General features: G+C 39.6%; 2 protein-coding genes across 3 annotated transcripts; one reads left to right on the forward strand and one right to left on the reverse strand.

Annotated features, from left to right (window-relative positions):
- The first annotated feature begins 4,210 nt into the window (after positions 1-4,210).
- On the forward strand, positions 4,211-9,855 carry LOC145440564 (uncharacterized). 2 transcript variants are annotated; one of them, XM_080318208.1, is made up of 3 exons: positions 4,211-4,450; positions 6,948-7,103; positions 9,466-9,855. In XM_080318208.1, exons 1-3 carry the CDS (start codon positions 4,327-4,329, stop codon positions 9,672-9,674), a joined length of 489 nt encoding a protein of 162 aa, XP_080174334.1. In that variant the 5' UTR covers positions 4,211-4,326; the 3' UTR covers positions 9,675-9,855. The 2 variants fall into 2 exon arrangements, with proteins under 2 accessions (XP_080174334.1, XP_080174343.1); XM_080318217.1 differs by having other exon boundaries at positions 4,213-4,450; positions 6,957-7,103.
- A 3,634-nt stretch (positions 9,856-13,489) lies between these two features.
- LOC145440550 (kelch repeat and BTB domain-containing protein 12-like) lies at positions 13,490-15,732 on the reverse strand. Its single transcript, XM_080318183.1, has one exon. The coding sequence runs from the start codon at positions 15,701-15,703 to the stop codon at positions 14,090-14,092; it is 1,614 nt and encodes a 537-aa protein (XP_080174309.1). The 5' UTR covers positions 15,704-15,732; the 3' UTR covers positions 13,490-14,089.
- Positions 15,733-19,118: the final 3,386 nt, after the last annotated feature.

A 19,118-nucleotide genomic window follows, 5' to 3' on the forward strand; every position in this document is an offset into this window, starting at 1 on the left:
TTACCTGTCTTGATCTCTCCCTCTTTCTCTCTGTCAATGTAGGTACCTAGCGTTGCCGCGAAAGAGGGGAGGAATCTTCCACGTATACACAATAGAGATATAATTGTTCTATCTAACACCCCAAGACGACGCGTTTGTCCCTACTTCGTTCGTTTTTTATTTCACGCTGACGAAAATCGGTTTTCTGAAATCATAAATGTACAACGAATTAATACAAATTGTTTGGTTATGGATCAATCAAGAGATACTAACTTGACGGTGTTGTATCCTTGAGGACAGTTACAAATTTTAAACAAGAATATTCATAATATATATATTTGAACCTATAAAAACGGCGATGTAAATACGATTAAGTAAGATCGATATTCCAAATATTAGCCACTGATACATAGCAGGCAAGGGGTGCCAAACTGAACGACAGTCAAATATATAACATCTACGTCACAAAGGTCACACAAGGTTTATTGAGCTGTAACGCTTATGGCTCTTGAAGTCGGGAATCGCGACTTCACCTAGTACTTTTACTTTGTCAAACAGTGAATAACAAAAAGTAAATAAGTGAGCTACACGATATAACGAAGAAGTATTTATGCTGAAGTAAGTACTGCAAGTGGATGAAAACTATTTGAGTACTATGAAAAAGCAGTACTTCAATACTGACCGCCTCTGAGCGCCACTTGCTCACGTAGCGAATAAAAGAGCAATTGTCACATGTACCTTGTACGATGCTTTAGGAGCTATCAGTAGATTGTGAAGAGGTTGAACCTCAGTGAAATTGAAGTGACTCGTGTATTGCTAATTTGTACCCTAAATACACGTTACTATCGCAATGTGGAATGACCATATCTTCATATGATTTACTTGAATTCTCTACTCGCAATTGCTTACAGCAGATATGTATAGGACTTGACCTGAAAATACACGTACGATTTCGCTCAGTCTCAAAAAAGACGCATTACAAACCTGTTGGATGCGATATCTCTTCATTATATTGTTTCTTCAGTATTCTGAAATTCATCATACATCAAAGGGCTTAGACAACGCGTTTGATTTCAGTGGCGAAAAATTAATGCAAGATCGTTTATTTGTCATTAAATGTAATACGACATTGAAAGCTGTGTAATGTGTATGAATCCGTTGGGGTTCATGTGAGTTCGCGGCATCTCTGCTAGTAGCCGCAACTATTCTTATATTCTGCGAATGTTTTTCCTGCCCATGGCGATTTGGATCAGATTTGGTAAAACGAGAACATTTTTTCATGCAATGGTGGTAATTCAATATTAGCGGCCAACGTCAGTTATCGAAACTAGATTCAGGTAGGCAGTGTGTTTAAAGAGAATTATGATTTATTTTGAATCTTGTAACATTATTTGAAAAAGTTTCGTGGTGAGAGCCGGCGGGAAAAACTTTACTGAATTTATGCCTAATCTGTGAAGTTGTAGTAACCTCCACGCATTTATCGTGAGAGGAGTTGGTAGTTGATCAAAAATGGACCCAATTTGGCATCATAGTCGTGAATGTAGCACAGTTATGAAGGATTATACTCGTAGAATTTGAAGTAACATGGAGACGTGAGTCGGGGTGATGATTTCGCGATTTGGAATCGTTAGCCAATTGGGTGAAGGGTCGTAAGATAGCTTCTCCTAATTACTAGCAGTTATATGTTTGCAAGCAGTCAACTATCATAATGTAGATTGTTGTCAGAACTACCTCTCCGAACCCCAACCAGTATGACGTGACCACCTCCAAGCAATAGCATAAGGTCACGAATCTTATCAGTCCAGCAGCGGTGCCTGTTCCATGTCATCCAAAATCTCGATCGTATATTCTACAGTGTTTGTGTATCACCTCGATTAAATGCTAATAAAATGGAATGATCTCGTCGCCGAGATCAACTGTACTATCACCAGCATCGTCTTCACTGTACGGAGACGCGTAGAAATAAGCATCTTTCTTGAATATGACGACAAGACAGCCGCCAACCTGGATCGAACAAGATAGCTCCAGATCTTCAGACTGACTTTCGTCCGAACGAGCAACTGTGGCGATGGGAGTGACGCGGCTCGAAACAGCTGCATTCACGTTATTTACACGGCGTTCTGACCAACTGAGCTGACCGGGCGATTGCTCGTCATATTGAAGTGGACGAATACGTCCGGTAATTTATGATGAAACCGGTAAACCTAAATCATTGCGACCTGACCCTGTGACCCATAGACCCTGCGACTTTATACACGGAGAGCATGCGCTTTTTGTCTATTACTCGATTCATCATTTACTATAGTGAACATCCATAACGTAGGATGATTCGGTCAATATGCTTAGTTCCGTGGCGTGGTGGTTAACACGTATGCTCCTTAGACAAATAGTCGTGGTTTCGATCAGTGGGGGAACTGCTGGTGCCATTTTAGTAACTGCTCCATTGCAATAAATGGTAATTTGGGATCATCCAATACTCGTATGACAACCAGAATATCTCATTTTTCAGTCAAGCATTATGTCCGTGGGTCGCTTCCGACTCGACAGGTGATTTCATCTGTCTCGCCAAGCAGTTACGAGTAAATGGTATGGTGTTTGAATTATCAAGCACATTTCTAATAAAAGATGATATTTTTGAGAAACAATTTCGCGATGAACTGACAAGAAAACAAAAGTGGAATAGGCATAGAAGACACATCATAACAATTCGCGGGCGAGGCTGCGTTTAACTCTGGTCATCGTTAGTAATAAATCAGTGGCATCGACACCAAATTCCGAGAAGAAAAATAGTGCACAATCGGTAGAGAGTTTCCATGAGAAAATGAATCAAAATGTAGTTATGCGCAGAGGCGAAAAAGCTAATGCGAAACAGATTCATGTAAATTATAGTATGAAAGTTACACAAATAACATTGCAAATATTTTTGGTTGCGAGGCCGTATAATTTCCCCTGCATCCATAGAAACCTGAAGTATGATTTCTTGATTATTAATCAAATTTAAATGTGTGCGTTTATTGTTAAATGTCTTGTCTTCCAAGAGTCTTCTTTTGGGTACAGAACTGTAATATATATCATAATAATATATTCACTATATAAATATATTAAAACCCGGGCTCCGTCTTCGACATAACGCATTCACAGGGCGCATTCAACGCCGCATTGCGACTACATAAATGAAGGGACCATGAATATGTGCCAACTTATATCATCAAAAACCGTTAGTGAGGGTCACTGTGTGAGCCACTTTAAGTGCATGCATCGTGCATGACCCATTCCATAATTTACGAATAAAAGTATTGCTAGAAGGATGCGTATTAATATGGATTAGTTATAGGCTTGATGATGAAATATTGCAGTGATAAAGCAAGATATGGATATGAATATAACATTTCGACATCATTTCACTGGTACGGCCCGCAGGCGATTCAAATCTTTGAATCCAGCCTGCGTCCCGAATTGACTTTTACGTCCTTGATTTAAAATAAAATAGATAGCCAGCGACGAATACAAATTATTACATCGATTTGTTTTACTGTTTTTCACTTCTTACATTAAAAATACACTGCATCGCATGTAGAGTATAAAGGAAGATAAACAAATTGGTTGTTACTCTTTGCAATGCATTTCTAAAGTACGAATTCCATACCCCTTTATGGTTGCTCGTACTGCGATGCTCATTATATAATGTTGAATATCTGTTTGTTTGTCTATCTGTCTGTCTTTCTGTCCGCATGTATGTATGCCTGTCTATTCATCTGTATACCAGTCTGTTAATTATCCACACGGAATAATTATTTCTGCTGTAATATCAAATGAAACGCGATCAAGTCTGAAATGTAAAAACAAAGACAAATGATGGTGATGTTACATGCTGGTTACATGCGGAATGCAACTATAAGATTGTGGCCCTATTCCGAAGCCACATTGTTTCATCGTTATCACGATGCTATAGAAGACTTCGACTGGTGTATATATGTTTCAAAAAGCTTGGTATATGCGAAGCGAAGATTCATCAATCATCATTGATAGCCTAGCTTACTATATGGGAGTCACGAAATTATATACGACCCGATACTACAAATGGTCATCTGGCCAAAGCTGACCCGAAGTCAGCAAAATCAATGTCTGCGAAGGCACAGCAATTGTCTGTTGAACTAATCAGTGTCCAAGTCCGTTTTGTGATGATTATTAGATTACGATGTGTTGGCTAGACACTGCCAAGCACCCCATCGCTGCAGTGAACGGACATATTTTACTTTGGAAGGTTTATAGCGTATTGCTAAACTTGTTTTTAGTTGACAGAGGAATCAGCGCCCGTGTTCTGACAGGAAAACGTACTGCCGATAGATGAGTAATCCACCAGCAGAGCGAGGAGACACAATCAGCTCTGAAGAGCAATCTGTCAGCGTGCGCTACCAGGCGAATATCGAGCAAGGACCCAACGAGATTCCCGTGTTGCCGGACAGTAGCGGTATGGCTTAGCATTGATTTGACATCGCAGTATTATAGGTGGTAAAATCTAGGTGACATTGGATATCATGTTTGATTTCGTTGGTGCATTTCGACTGATAGGAAGATTGTATGTGGCTCAGAAATCATACGAAAACTATCTGATGTCGCGGGAAGGAGCAGTACTCGCACAATTACGAGTATAAAAAATGAGTGGATGGGTCCAATTCATTTCGTCGTAGGTATTTGATCAGCAGGCAATAGTCCGTATTTACGATATTGTATGTACTTCAACACTGCAATAAAATAGAACGGATATAGTTACATGCGTTCTGCCGTGATAATCCAACCTTTACAACCTTCGCAATGCTGTGAAGACGCCTCACTTGGCGATTAGAGGAATTCTCGCCGCCTTATAGTCAAATCACGAACAATTGAAAATAACTATGTGGGTGATTACACAGCGGTATATGATATATCCTTATTAAGTTGAATGACTATGATGGAAATATCTGCAGAATAATAACTCAAGCTGGGCAAAATCCAGTACGTATGAATGATTCGATTCTGCATTGTGTATATTTGACGTCGAGTCAAGTATCAGGCGTTATTTCGTCCTAACAGTATATAAGATGTGGAGATTTAAAAAACAGTGGTTGCCAACCTTTTTCCACTAATCGCCCCTTTTCAATCTCGACTCGAACCCCTCATATCTACGGGTCTGGAAAAGATTATGTATAATCAGTAAATTTACTCACCTAGCTCTGATCGCTGGTGAATTTACTAAAAATGCCATTTTCTGAAATGGTAAGTGCTCTGAAAACCGGTTTCCGTGTTTACTTGTCGTTGAGCTTAACCTTTTATACGCGTCACATACAGAATAAGCCGTCCGAACATGCATTTTTGACCGTGATAATCAGAAATATTTCACTGTACGTTTTAACATTTTCTCTCCCTCGAGTCGCCATATCTGTTATTTTCGCCCCCTTGTTTCTCAGAATAGCCCGCTTGGGGTCGTTATCGCTCACTTTTGGAACCACTGTTATAATACCTTTTATGCTGCCACAAAGAATATAACGCCAGTACTCTTGTTTTGTAAGCTGTGGTGCGACCAATCGTGGTTTACAGCTGCTCACCGTGGAAATACTATCGAAACTATAATTGTCGTCGATTAATTAACACTTGGTAGCTAGGTGCAGATAATTTACGTACTGGAATAAATCATCTTTCACCAATCGACTCGAATCATTAGAATTATCATTTCTGTTGAGGCTGATTGATTATCATTAAAGATAAAAAGCGATTCATGCCAGATTATCGGCTTGGTAATGGTATTGATATATTTAAACGCAAATGCGCATGTGGACAAGTGTCGTAAGATCGGCCGAGGCCAGCAGAGCCGTCACCTAATGACAATGCTTGTTTTTTTGCCTGGACACCTTGGACATTCCTGTTTTCTGTGGTTAATGCCGTTTACATCTGCATTCTGCATAGTCATTTGAAAGAGTCGTAAATGTGATTACGTTACGTCGCATCAATCGTCTCTGCTTACTATCCCAATATCCGACATTCAATCGTTGTTCCAGATATCAAATCAGTGCTCAGTCCGCTTACCCATGCCAGAGGTTCCCAATCTAGCAGGCGTGGGCAATTATTTTCTGGGTGGATCGAATATGAAGCAGAATATACATTGACGGGTCGAAACAAAACTTTAAACCATATTCTGCGACATTCAGTTTTATTTCGAATTTGAAAACAGTGAATTACGTTATTAACGAGTGCTTCCTAAGCGGGTGTGTTATTATTAGGTCGCATTCTCTTTGTGGCTTGGTAGATTAGCATTCCTGTTTGGTTAACTTCACCAGCAAGTATTCATCATCTGCTGGGCTCATGTATTTCACTGCATCATTTGTCTAAATATGCGGTCTCAAAATTATTATATTCCTCACCTTCCCGTAAGCTAAAACGACTAGTTCGCGGCTGACTTCAGTACACAAGCAGCACATAAAGTGCTTCAAATCTTGTTGAAATGTCGGCCTTCAGTCCCGTCTTTCATTGTTTTACATAACATCATTTATGAGAGAGCATGGCCAATAATAACGTGCATTGATTTCATGATTTTTCGAATTAGGATGATGACGTAACAGTTTGAAGTAGATACCTTGCCATTCCTTATGTAACAATGGCAATAGATAACATTTGAACTTGAATATGGAAACAGTGACGCGCAAACTGGGATTATTTTCTTTGTGACCGAATAAAATCTACATATTTTTATAAGTCCCCACATCATCCGCACTCCTTTGACGTCATACTTAAGGATACTTTTATACTTGACTCGAAACTTGATATTCGATTCAGAACTGAATCATTTAGGTAATCGAGCTTTGCTCACCCCTAGTAATTAGAAGAGTCGTTTGTTGTACTTATCCGCAACTTGGAGAAGGCGTCACACGTTTCAGGGCTCTATGCTCCCCAAGAAATCGCGGGTTTGCAGTGAACGGTATTTCATAATTCAGTCATTTCAGATGAATTGCCTCCTCGGTATGAGGAGGCTTGTGGTTCTGGATTCCCAGAGACCCCGCACGACAATGAAGCTCGATTGCCGGAGCCAGCTAGAAGCGATCCGGTAACCTCGCCCGATTCCAATGCAGTTGCAACGACCAGTGGTCATAGTAAGTTTGCTTTAGACAAAAGTCGCGTACCGGTGTTGGGTTAAGATGTGGTTTAAGTAGTCAGCGTTACTACTTTAGTATTCAAGTACAAGTAACGCCTGGAATATTTACTCAATTAAAAGACGAAGTAGCGATTTGAAAATCCTTTCAAACTAGTTCCAGTTAAAATGAAAATGAAAGTGGAGTTGTTGCAGGTTTTCATACTTTGGGGTATCGAGTGGTGATGGCTAACTTCCGTGATTTCAAGATGCATCTTCGTGACTAACGCAAGATAACTGATTTGACGCATATACAAATAAAACATATTCATATGCTACTGTGATGGCTGTTGGACGCGGTTCCTGTGACGAACAAAGTTATTCTAAATCTAATTTACACGTAAAAATACGAGCTGTAAGATGTATCGAGTAGTTTGGCCTGAAGCATTTTCCGAGTAGAAGTTGTCTGAAACATGAATCGTGTGGTAAGTAGTGCAAGTGAGTGAAATCTCCTAAATAAAAGGGTAAAAACAGAAGTACTTCGTTACTGACCATGACCACCTTTGATTACTCACTTTCTTTTTGTATATCCTGGAAACGAGATGTCCGTCTCAAAACACGCGAGTTTTTAGTGTCTGTAGAAACTGTAACGGTTCATGTAGATCCTTTCGTAATCATACCCAGGCGCCATTGCTAATGAACGCATTTGTGTTCGGACGTGTCTCGCCACTGGCTTCTTAGTGCATACAAACGTCTCTTGTTATCCTTCCTCGTTTGGTGGTGATTGCACCTGGGGTATGGCGGCCAATGTCGCTAAAGCCAACATTGTCGTTCATTAATTTGAACAATTAGTTGGCGCTCGGATATTTCAGATATGTATAATTGTTCAGTTTTTCTTTAGTGAGTCAATAGTTGCCATTAACTATTGATATGAGTTCAAGAAGCTGCGATTTCGTACACTATATAGGTCTACAGGATGTAAGAACGCCAGAAGTTACCGGTGGAAATGTCTCTTTATATTGAGATTCCCCAAGTCCTCATTATTGTATATGCCGATAGCATTCCAGAGGTGGTCAAGAGAAATCGGTGTTGGTACTCGCGTCGAAGTAACATCATGAACTCATTCCCATAATAAGTAGAACCACGATTTTCAAGACATTCCAAAACCACTCCCATTAAGTATGGAATATGTAAAGTGAATATGGAAAGTATACTCGGTTGTTTCAAAATGTAGATTCCGTGGAGGCGTCGCATACGTTTGATAGTCGGTCGGAGATGTTCTCTATTGTTTTTTAGCAGATCGACAAGTTCTACTCCGGCGTCAGTATTTTTACAAAATAGAATCCGACTAGGCCATATCAGAAAAATTAAAACTTCAGGTCCAATCCGTTTCAGGCAAAAAACTAAAAATTCCAGCCAACTTTCACCCAGGATCTGGCTAATTCCTATACACACTTCGACCGCGTCAGGAATAGTAAGAATCCAACTCCGATCCGAATCTGGTCGTATCCGCCAAATTATGAAATCTGTCAACGGCAAAATGAAAATATTTGGTGGATATCCAGTCCATCGACTAAGCTCCATACCTCGCTTTACGACAAATACGTGGAATTCTTCAAAATATATCCAGTTACCGTGATAGACGGGCTAGTTGACCGACCAGTTTTGACAATTTCATTCATAAAAGCGATGCAAACATCTCCCAATCGACGCTATAGGCCTACTCCTCAAAATAGTGACTGTCTAAAGTCGCATCTAAGATCTGCCAGGTAGAATGGGAAGTACTCTAAAAGCATTACCATTGGCCAATAGCGCAAGTAGGCAAAACCTACTTGAGTGCCCGCTGCGAAAGAGTTGGATTATATCTCGTTACTAACCACGACCACCATTGCAGTCTCCATACCAATCTTCCCTTACTGTCAGGAGAATGATGCTTCCATAATAAAACTGAAGAGGGTTGCGGAATGGCCACCCCGTTAATCACAGTGGTTATGGTCCGGATGTAATAATGAAAAGGTCAACTGCAGTGTGCCTGTTTAGTGACCCGACCATAGAATGTCAGATTACGAAATCCCGAATAAATCGCGAATTTTCTATTTCAATGAGTGTGTACAATGTACATCGGTTAGGTAATCTTGTTACGCTCGTCTGCACAGATTTGAGTTCCGCATAATGTGGACTAAATTGTAATATATACGGTATTTTTATCAACAACCGATGCTGCAAGTTGGTGCGAAGGTGTCATTTTCCAACTGAACACTGTATCTGTGGGACTGGTATTTAGGCACTGTTAGATTCCATTGAAAACTACTTTATACAGTGGCCTATTAGGTAGTTTATGGATTAGCTTTTATTCGCAACTTACATGGAATGTTTTTTTATAGACGATGATAGGCTGGAACCCGCTCCGTCCACGGGGCAAGCAGGCGGAGAGGCATCTGAATGTCGCAAGCCGAAGTCATCGACGACTCTCATAATATTCCTTCTTCTGGTCATAATCGTCGGCGGGATCGTGATTATCTGGAGCCTGAAACGTCGATCTTGTGTAGTCCATGTGTTAACCATGTCCAACCAATCCCAAGAAAGTGGCTGAACGCATTTTATCTTGAAGCGGAACGACCAGCACATTATAATGTGGGCGTTATTAGAATTTTACTTGAAGTTAAACACTTGCATATGGTACTCGTACGTCGAACGGATTCGGAAAGTTGCTTTGTTATCATTTCTAACCATGAAAATTGTTCATCTCTCAATAAAACAAGTGTTCTGGGTAATTACGATGTTTTAGTAGCTGCGTCTCAATGCCAAGCTGTGATACAGCTACAACTGCTTACTGTGACGCGAAAATTCATTAATTTCAACATGTCCCAAGTTGGGCGGGGCAAAATCGAGTACCCCAGTGATTCGATTCAAAATCGCGTGTTACGCGTTGAGTCGAGTATCCGAGTATGACTCACTGGCGTCACAACAGAATGTATTATGTCAATGTTCAAATGTATACCTTTTATGCCACCACAAAGAACATAATCGCCTGTTATCCGTCACATTGAAGATACTTTGGTATTTCCTCGACCATACCGATTTAATTGCACCTCTTGACAATTTTTTGGGATAATCATTACTTCGGAAATGTGTTATTTCCAGTAATGTTCGTAGCTTTGTACTATGTCTCGTATGCTGCTACACGCCCAATCAAGGTTTCAAAGCTTCCCCAGTGGAAATAGTATCGAAACTGAAATTCTCGTTAGTAGCCTGACTGTCAGTTGCGAGGCGCGCACAATGTCACTAATCGAAAAAATCGTCTTTACTACTGACTCGAATCACTGAAATTAATACTCAATTCACATTCGGAAATTCGAATCATTGTACCCAGGCTGTACTAATCTTAGCTTAGCTTCATGGTCACGAGCCAAATTACAATTTGAAGATGTTCCGCGACTCGCCTTTGACTTTCTGATGCTGATTACTTAGAAAAATATAAGCACTATCGTCCAGGCCTACTCACGGCCCATGGGGAAATATGAGGACTTCAACAGCAATTATATTTATTACCACCCTGCTGAAAGAAATACTGATTTGTGCAATGGATGCAAAAGACAACGTCAGCGAGATTGCTGCTTTGGCATCCTCCTGACACGCTTGGATATGTGTGGTGCTGCTGTTATCAGAGCACGCCGTAGGTTTGAGCTCACTATTATATTATCCTTGGCCTCGTTCTACATTAATTGAGAATCCGGGGACATGCAGGCATCCGTCTAAGTGACAAGCCCAGAACAATACTGCAGTGCTACAAGTCGGCGAATCAGAAGTCGCAATAAGAGATATCGGCGTGTTATAAATGACCATAGTTGTTGAAACATCGTGAACACCAAAGCAACAACTTGTAGTTTTCCTAGAATGAGAAATATCCGCCCTATTGATTTCTATAACGTAACTGTTACCACATATGTCACTTCTGGTGCAGTGGGAAGTTTTCCATGTCGTCAGTGTTTTCTCGACCCTTCATCGTCTCGTGTACTGCTACCTTGCTTGCCGGATTCGCATCTCTAAAAGGTCGTTTTCTTTTTTCATTTTAAGTAATGAAGTAAAACATAGGCCTCTGCCAGGTTCTGCCAGGTTCATTGGCATTCTTATTACAATCATTGGTAGTCTTCAGAGTTGGATCAATTGTAATTTGTAATTGAGCTGAATGTATTTGAATACATTTTTTCATGTAATTGTAATTGTAATTGTAATTGAAGCATTTCTATTATGTGTAATTGTAATTTGATCAAAATTTTGTTCAAATACAATCTCACTTACATTTTCATGGAAACCTGACAATCACAACATAAAATAATCATTTAATCAATCATTTATTCGTCGCACCAGTGAAAATCCGGTACGAACCAGGATGACGATGATGGGCCTTAGAGCCTTAGTAAACAGTCACCACATGTAATAATTAGCCTATTTATATCGGTATTCCATGCGTGCTGCGTTATAACTAGATAATTCAGTCACGCTAAACTGTTTTCCATACTTCAGTAGCAACAGAAAACTTTGTGAATTACAATATAGACCAGAGGTTCTCAAACTGGGGGCGTGCCCCCTTGGGCGGCGTGAAAGCATCTAAACGGGGTGCGACGCTCCAGTGAACTGAAATCTTTTCCGCGCTTGGCCCGATTCACCTCCATTTTATGGTTGTTGCTCGGTGTATAGTCTGAATCAACAGTCATAACCTTCCATACCATAAAACTATATGTAAGGATTGCTAACTTTCTGGTTTCATTGTGTGCTGTGACAATAAGGGAGGCACGATATATTCACTGTCATAAAGGGGGGCTTGTCTAAAAAAGTTAGAGAACCAGTGGGCTAAACTAAATATTAATATTTCAAAAATGGAGGAACTGCAAATAAACTCTTCTGAAACCGGTGGTGAACCATTTCCTACACCACGGTCAAAGTTTTTTTTAAATCTCTGACCAGTACCTAGGCTTGTAGCAACAATAGCAAAAAAATTCAAGTTTCCAACCAAGGCTTCATCAAACTTGATCAAGCATTTGTAGAGATGTTATCCCAATCTTACCTCCAATCTAGGCCAAATTTACTGGGGCCAAAAACTTTTCGCACCCTAATGTTCATCAAATGCAATCTAACAGTTTCTGAGCAAGTGAAAATGTAAATGCGAACCAAAATATTGTAATTCTTAGTTATCAGGAGGTTGTTTCCTTTTAAATTTATTTTAAGTTTACGCACCTTATCGGTATCATCCTTATCGCTGACGCCTTACCAATTACATTGTATTATCATGACTCAGCTCCGAGTAGCCTAATCGTTTGATTACATTTTTTTGACTGTCCTGTAGCCTATTCGCTGTTAGTCACTCAAACCTTTGGTTCTTAACAGACGCTTGAAAAATTTTTCTGTGCTTGAAGTTTTCAGTACTCATGATTAGGAATAATTCGAAGACGTTCGAGTTTTTTTTAATTAAAGGGTATTCTACATATCAGGAATGACACATGAAGAGCTTGAGAATGTTGCTAATTACGTCGCTACGGTTGTCAAAGAAGACCTCTTTACTGAATCAATTACGTGTTTAAAAGTAATTGTAATTCTAATTATAATTGTAATCAAGTACATGTTCAACAGTAATTGTAATTGTTATTGTAATTGTAATTTGATATTTTTAGCATTGAGTAACTGTAATTGTAATTGAATTAAAATATAGTAATTGATCCAACTCTGGTAGTCTTGCGTCTGCGTTTTAAGCAGGCTTGATAACCACTACACTGCGGAGCATCGCAGTACGTTCACATATTCCTCAATCTCTGCAAATTAGGCAGGACTGCACGATATACGTCCGTCATATACATCACTAGACCTACCTTGTCATTTTGTAAGTATTGCAGAATGCAGTGCGGAGATAAGGTGTGACCTCTTGGACATGCATCAATCGAGTTCTCTCGGCCGTTAGACAGCGCAGTGAGCCCTCCGCATTCCACTATCGTTTCGTCATCTTAATGACTTAATATTCGATGTAGGAAAACGATTTCATGCAAGGCTGAGTGTTTCATGCGAAAATTCATGTGTGACAGTTCTTCAGTGCGTTACTAATCCGTCCATTCATTAATTTAGTATATATGCATGGTACAATGAACAACAAAAATAATTGACTGGACAGGGCATATAAATATAGGTGATGCATCAGGTATCATCAGGAATACCAGAGAGAAGCAGCTGATTAATAAATCCCGGTAAACTGCATTTTGGATCAAGTCAAAAGTTGTCAAAATACTTATAAATGCTACTCCCCTAAAGTACCATGTGACTACTCCACTCATAAAACGCTTCATACATAAAATTTGAAACCAACTTCTGCTAATAAAATTCCGATTCTCTAACATTAAACTTGTAGCTTGGGATCCCTGTGTGTAATATCAGTTTAATTCACACACATGACAGAGTATATTACAGCAAGTATTCATACAGCGAGCGACATATCGTATACAACCAACGACGAGTCAGATTCAAACGTCATATACCCCAATATCTATACATATTACTCGAACATAGCCGAGAACCTAGAACACTTTCGAAAACGCGAGAAACGTACGGTTTGCCCTCTAATTTCCTGAATATTACAGAGACTAGTGCAGTAAAACAAAGAACACGCGCCATGCACAGAATGTACAATATTTGAAACAGTTAAACAATGTATGAAATAACATTATCACAATATTCAGTTTCAACATTTACATGAAAAAAATATAAAAATAAATGCATTTGCCTGGTAAACTTGAAGTAAAATCGGACGTCGTCACATCCTGTATCCACATCACAATGTCGCACAATCAGAAACAAATGTTCCAGATTGAACTAACTTCAGGAATTGCATCAATGCTAGAACAATGGAGCTCCAAGTCATAGCAGTGAGCGATATTATATATATTCAAGCTAACTTTCTTAAAATGATAATCGTATTGTTATACCTTATTTACATAATATGTTTTAATATATATGTGATACCTACAACTTTATAATTGCGGATGCGTAAATCTTGAAGGCTAGATCCACGTTTGGTTCAACTTTATACCATTTGCGGTTCAGTATATCATACTTCTCAATATGATCAGATGTGTCATATTCGCCCACTGCAAAAATCCAGTTTCCGACGTGATAAGCATCATTACAAGCATGACTAGCATTCATTGATGGCAATGAACTCCACTGCGCTGAAGTAACATCGTAGCATTCAACTTTATTGATGGCCCCTCCACTCCACCCACCCATCACAAATATATGTTGCTCAACTGCAACAACACTACTACCATATCTTGGATATCTCATAGACTCGAGGTCAACCCACTCCGACGAGAATGGAGTGAATCTGCATAAGGAAGACATTGTAACACCATCTCGATAGCCGCCGATGCAATAGATGGAATCATTCAATGATGCGAGACTTGCATATGCAATTGCATTGGGTTTGTTTCCAAGCACGAGCCACTGGTTTATAGATGGGTCAAATCGTTCCACGCCTACGGTTGCTTTTGGATTACTCCCTCCAATAACGAATATTGATCCCGACAAAGGAACTGAGCGGGGAAACATACCATGGTCACAATTCATATCGTTCAACTTTTCCCATTTTGAATCTTTGCGGCGACAATTAAGTCGATGGACTGATTTATTCTGACAAAGAACATAGATGTACGAGTCGAGAGATATTGTCCCGAAACGTGTTAAATTATTGAACTTCTCATCATGGAACTTTTCTACGTTACCGGTCGTGGGATTGAAGGATCGGATACAATCCGAGCTATTGTCAAAGATTATTAATAATTCATCGCTGTGTTTCTCTTTTGTTGGTTTTACTATTGCTTTCGTAAGATGGCCATTGATCAACTTGTACAACACGAAGTCACTGCTAATAATGGGATGCGTTTCCAACAGATTTTTCAAATATGCCGGGGACATTTCATCGAACTTGAGCAATTCAAGACACTCATGCAAGTGATGCTTATTCTTTTGATTTTTATCAACCCAATTCAGTGATAACATCAGCTTTTCTTCCTCAGACAATTCGGATTTTTCCGACCTCATAACGCTGAGAATATCATTCTTTTTAGCATCTCCAAACATCCATTGGTTCGAGATTTCCATGATGTTATTTTGAAAGAACATTCTGCATTTTGAGGAAACGGAATCCAGTCCATACATTTCAGCAACTCTTCCTATAGAAAAGTAACTCTCAACAGTAATCGATTTGCCCAAAATATCAGATACTGCGTTTTTCACATCATCCAACTGCATCATAATTGCGACATAAAGGAGATCATTCATCTTTTCGTCCAGTACCTCAAATTTACCTGAATATATGAAATCGATGCAATTTTTTACACACTGAGAATCGAAATCTCTGTAAACGACTCTTCCTTCGCGACTCTCTTTTGTGTCATACTTCAACATTGCTCTGAAATAATCCGAACCAGCCGACAATACATTTTTGTGGGTGTAATATATATCATCTCCGACTTGAATTATGAAGTCACAATGATCATTGTCTTGTTTCATTCGATTTAATTCCGCCATCATGTTCACCGCATGATTCTTCACATCTGGACATTCAATCTGATACATGATAACGATAAACTACAATCTTAAAGGACTCTTATTGGAGTAAAGACGATAAGTTGATGTAGGTAATACATGTTGGCTACCAGTATGAATTGACGGAGTAGTTATTATAATTTGAATCTCGATGAAATATTGAACAAAGATTTTCCAATTCTGCTACAGGCAACGGTATGTCGATAATGCGCAAATTTATGTTATATCGTGCTTGGGCGACTATTCTATTTTCTATCATAGCTTGACCACGTTATTCCTGTTATCAAATAAGTCATCCCTCTCTATTTGCAGAAGCCCGCACGCCCATTATAATGTTTTATTATATTTACTGGAATAAGGAAGGTATGAAACACACATTGGGAGACTTTGTCATGAAAACAGCAAAATCATCCTGCAGGTCCGGACGGATAAAGAATCACGCTTTCCTACAGGTTGATTACGAATCACAATGGCCGCTAAAGGAATTAACGTACGATTACTGAGCGTGTTCTGATACAATCCATATAATCATTATCAGCGGTTATATTCAGAAGATGAGCCCAGATAAATCTCTGCTACGTGGGGAGATAAATATTGGCTATAGTCGGTGGTATTAGCCTGCTTGGCTGGTTGACAGTCGCTTACGTGATTGGCATTTTATTATAGCATGTGTCAAAAGTTATGTTAGTGAATCTTTATCCTACCGGGCTCCAACGGTGTGTTCTCTTCAAAATGCATAATATCGTTTTATTTTGTGTAGTTCGCAGTGACCCACTGTTTATATTTGGTCATGATGGTAAGCATAGATCGATGGAAATGTTCGATAATGTAATTTCATCCAACAAAAATGGTTCTTTCCAAATTGAAAGAAGCATCAAAAACTTGATTCCATAATGTTAGTTTATTTTTGTGATCCATCCACACTTTTGTATTCGGTTAATCATCCATTTGATTCTATTACTATGACCCAGTGACGTGCGCTGTTTGGAGAGGCACCGACCGCTTTAGAATAAGATTTACAAATATATATACGCAAAAGGCTGGCTGATTCAGTAAGTGACTTGTTTTCATCACATTAGCACGGTTGTCAAGCACCCTATGCATAAACAATACTACATTTATACAATTATTGGTAAGCATTGATGGAAAATAGGCCTATATATGAGATACATCGCTGAGGGAATGTATTTGCTCTGAACTAGCCTACCTCTTGGCCGTCGCAACTGTACGCTTCATTTCATACCAGAAAGTCGGTTTGCGAAAGTCAATAGCGCATTGTTTCAGTACATGGCGATTGTCGAATTCTTAGCCAACGGCGAGGCAGATTAATATGTGTTCCACTGAGTTGTTGTTTCGTTTCGCCGTTTTTGTACTCATCAAATCCTAATCCCAACCCCATTGGCGATTATTAGGGTTTCTGGTGCTTTCACATTATTATTATTTTGATTTCGGAATCAGCGACCCAATAACATTTTGATTAACATTAGTTATTTTTTATTCTGAACCGTGTTTGATGAATTGCGCTATCACAGATGAGACTATATTGGTGAACAATAAATATGCAAATTGGGGGATATTTGTTGTAAAAATTGTTAAAAAGTAGTCATTCTAAACATCGATAGAAACTACCAAAATTAGAATCATTGATGTTTTTACAATTTTCCCCATCCTAACAACGGGTGAGGCACTGCATCACTTGTCTTCCCTGACTGTAGTCAATACCGTACCTGCTGAGTTGTAAATTAGGCCTAATACGTTATACCTTCATTTGAAAAAATAACGGAGATCAAACTGCCTAAGAAATCCATTTCTATGTGTCCAAGACTATACTACCATGGCAAGAACCATTTGATTTCTGTAAATCATTACTATACCGAATCGTGTGTTTGTCCCGTATCGTTAATATTGGCCGATTCGTCCATATTCGTGATGCGTAGCACAAGTGACATTATAAATCGAGAATGTCGCCGTCTCGTAAATCATTCCTTATTGCTTATCGCCAAACAAATAGTCTCCTATGTCAATTGGCGTGTTTAGATTATGATGTAGGCTGAGAGAGTAAAGGACCCACGAAGTAGTTTTGATTCTATCACTTCAACTCGCATGGTCGAAGCAGCCATCAATGGCACTCAAATATAGCTGTAAAGGGTATGGCGTAAATGTTTACTCGAAGTAGCGATTTTGCACACAAAATGTACAAACCTGTAGTCGAAAACACGAACGTCGGGTCTACATATGATATAACTCAAGTAAGCAGTTAGACCAATCCAATTGAAATGAATCCTTCATATTTAATGATAAATCGATCGTTTGACGTGGCGTACAGGCTGTGCCGATACCGAGTCAACGTACGTTCGCCAACCCAGTGTTGCATCAAAATCATTATAGGCTTGACAGTTGCATCATAAAAAAGGCAGTGACTATTTGTCCTATACAGGTCAAATAATTTCTCAGCTTATTCGTCTGGCACTGTGTGCCGTGCCCGTAACTGTGCGTTAGGATAAGTTGACCGACATATGAGCATGAGACGCAATGAAAGAACGAAATATCAGCATGCGTCTCTTTGGCGGATTACTTTACAAGCCAAAAATCTACCCCAACCCCACCATAATGCTGATTAGTACCGTTATGTATATATCCCAAATCTTACCCTAACCTCATTCTGAACCTTACCAGGCCCTGAACCCAAGTGTCACATGCTGATATGCTCATGTGTCCACGGACTGCTGGGACAATTTGAAGCTTTTTAGAGACCTCTGTTGACTGTCATTTATTCACTACCCAGGTCTGGTTTTTGATCTGCCCGTTATATCCTCTGAAATTAGTTGTCGGGTCTGGTATTCAATCAATCGCTAGTCATCAATCGCGCAATAGCTAGCGCCCCCGTCAATATCCAATTCTTAATCAGCTCAATCGAGTGGGTGCAGATCTCGCGATTTTATTAGCAGAAGTCTGTACTCTAGTCATTACAAGGCTGTAAAACAGGCGCATGACGTACGAAACCACCGCTGTATGATCCATAATGACTGACGTTGGGCCGCATCTGAATAACTCTCCAGATCTGGGCATCTGCTACATATATGAATAGGTGTCTGGTTCGGGAATACTAACATGACTGACTGACAGATCTGCCGGACGAATAGCCTGAGAAAGTGTCTACGTCTAATCGTCGGGTACCGGACGAGTAGACTCCTCCAAAAATAAAAACGAGACAATTCGACATCTAGAACACGATGGACCCTCAGTTCGTTAGAGAAGTTTGTCGGATCGCCGTGATAATATTAGTAATGTCGTGCGCTCGAGCTCAGTATACCGGCCACTCACATCGTTGCAATAGCTCAGTCGGTGAAGAGTCATAAAGTCCATAGTTCAATATTGGGTCCCGGCAGTTTTGTTGTTTCAATATTGGGGTTTAGAAGTAGCTTAATTGTAAAGCTTCGTTCAG

The sequence above is a fragment of the Botryllus schlosseri genome, chromosome 1 (assembly GCF_051294905.1).
Source record: "Botryllus schlosseri isolate E-star chromosome 1, Bs_hap1, whole genome shotgun sequence".
Taxonomy (NCBI): Eukaryota; Metazoa; Chordata; class Ascidiacea; order Stolidobranchia; family Styelidae; genus Botryllus; species Botryllus schlosseri.

Bases quoted from the DNA above. Each gene is read 5' to 3' on its own strand.
- LOC145440550 (XM_080318183.1), bottom strand. From the start codon at position 15,703: ATGTATCAGATTGAATGTCCAGATGTGAAGAATCATGCGGTGAACATG.
- LOC145440564 (XM_080318208.1), top strand. From the start codon at position 4,327: ATGAGTAATCCACCAGCAGAGCGAGGAGACACAATCAGCTCTGAAGAG. The intron at 4,451-6,947 runs GTATGGCTTAGC...TTCATAATTCAG, and splicing joins CGTGTTGCCGGACAGTAGCG to TCATTTCAGATGAATTGCCT. The intron at 7,104-9,465 runs GTAAGTTTGCTT...GTTTTTTTATAG, and splicing joins TGCAACGACCAGTGGTCATA to ACGATGATAGGCTGGAACCC.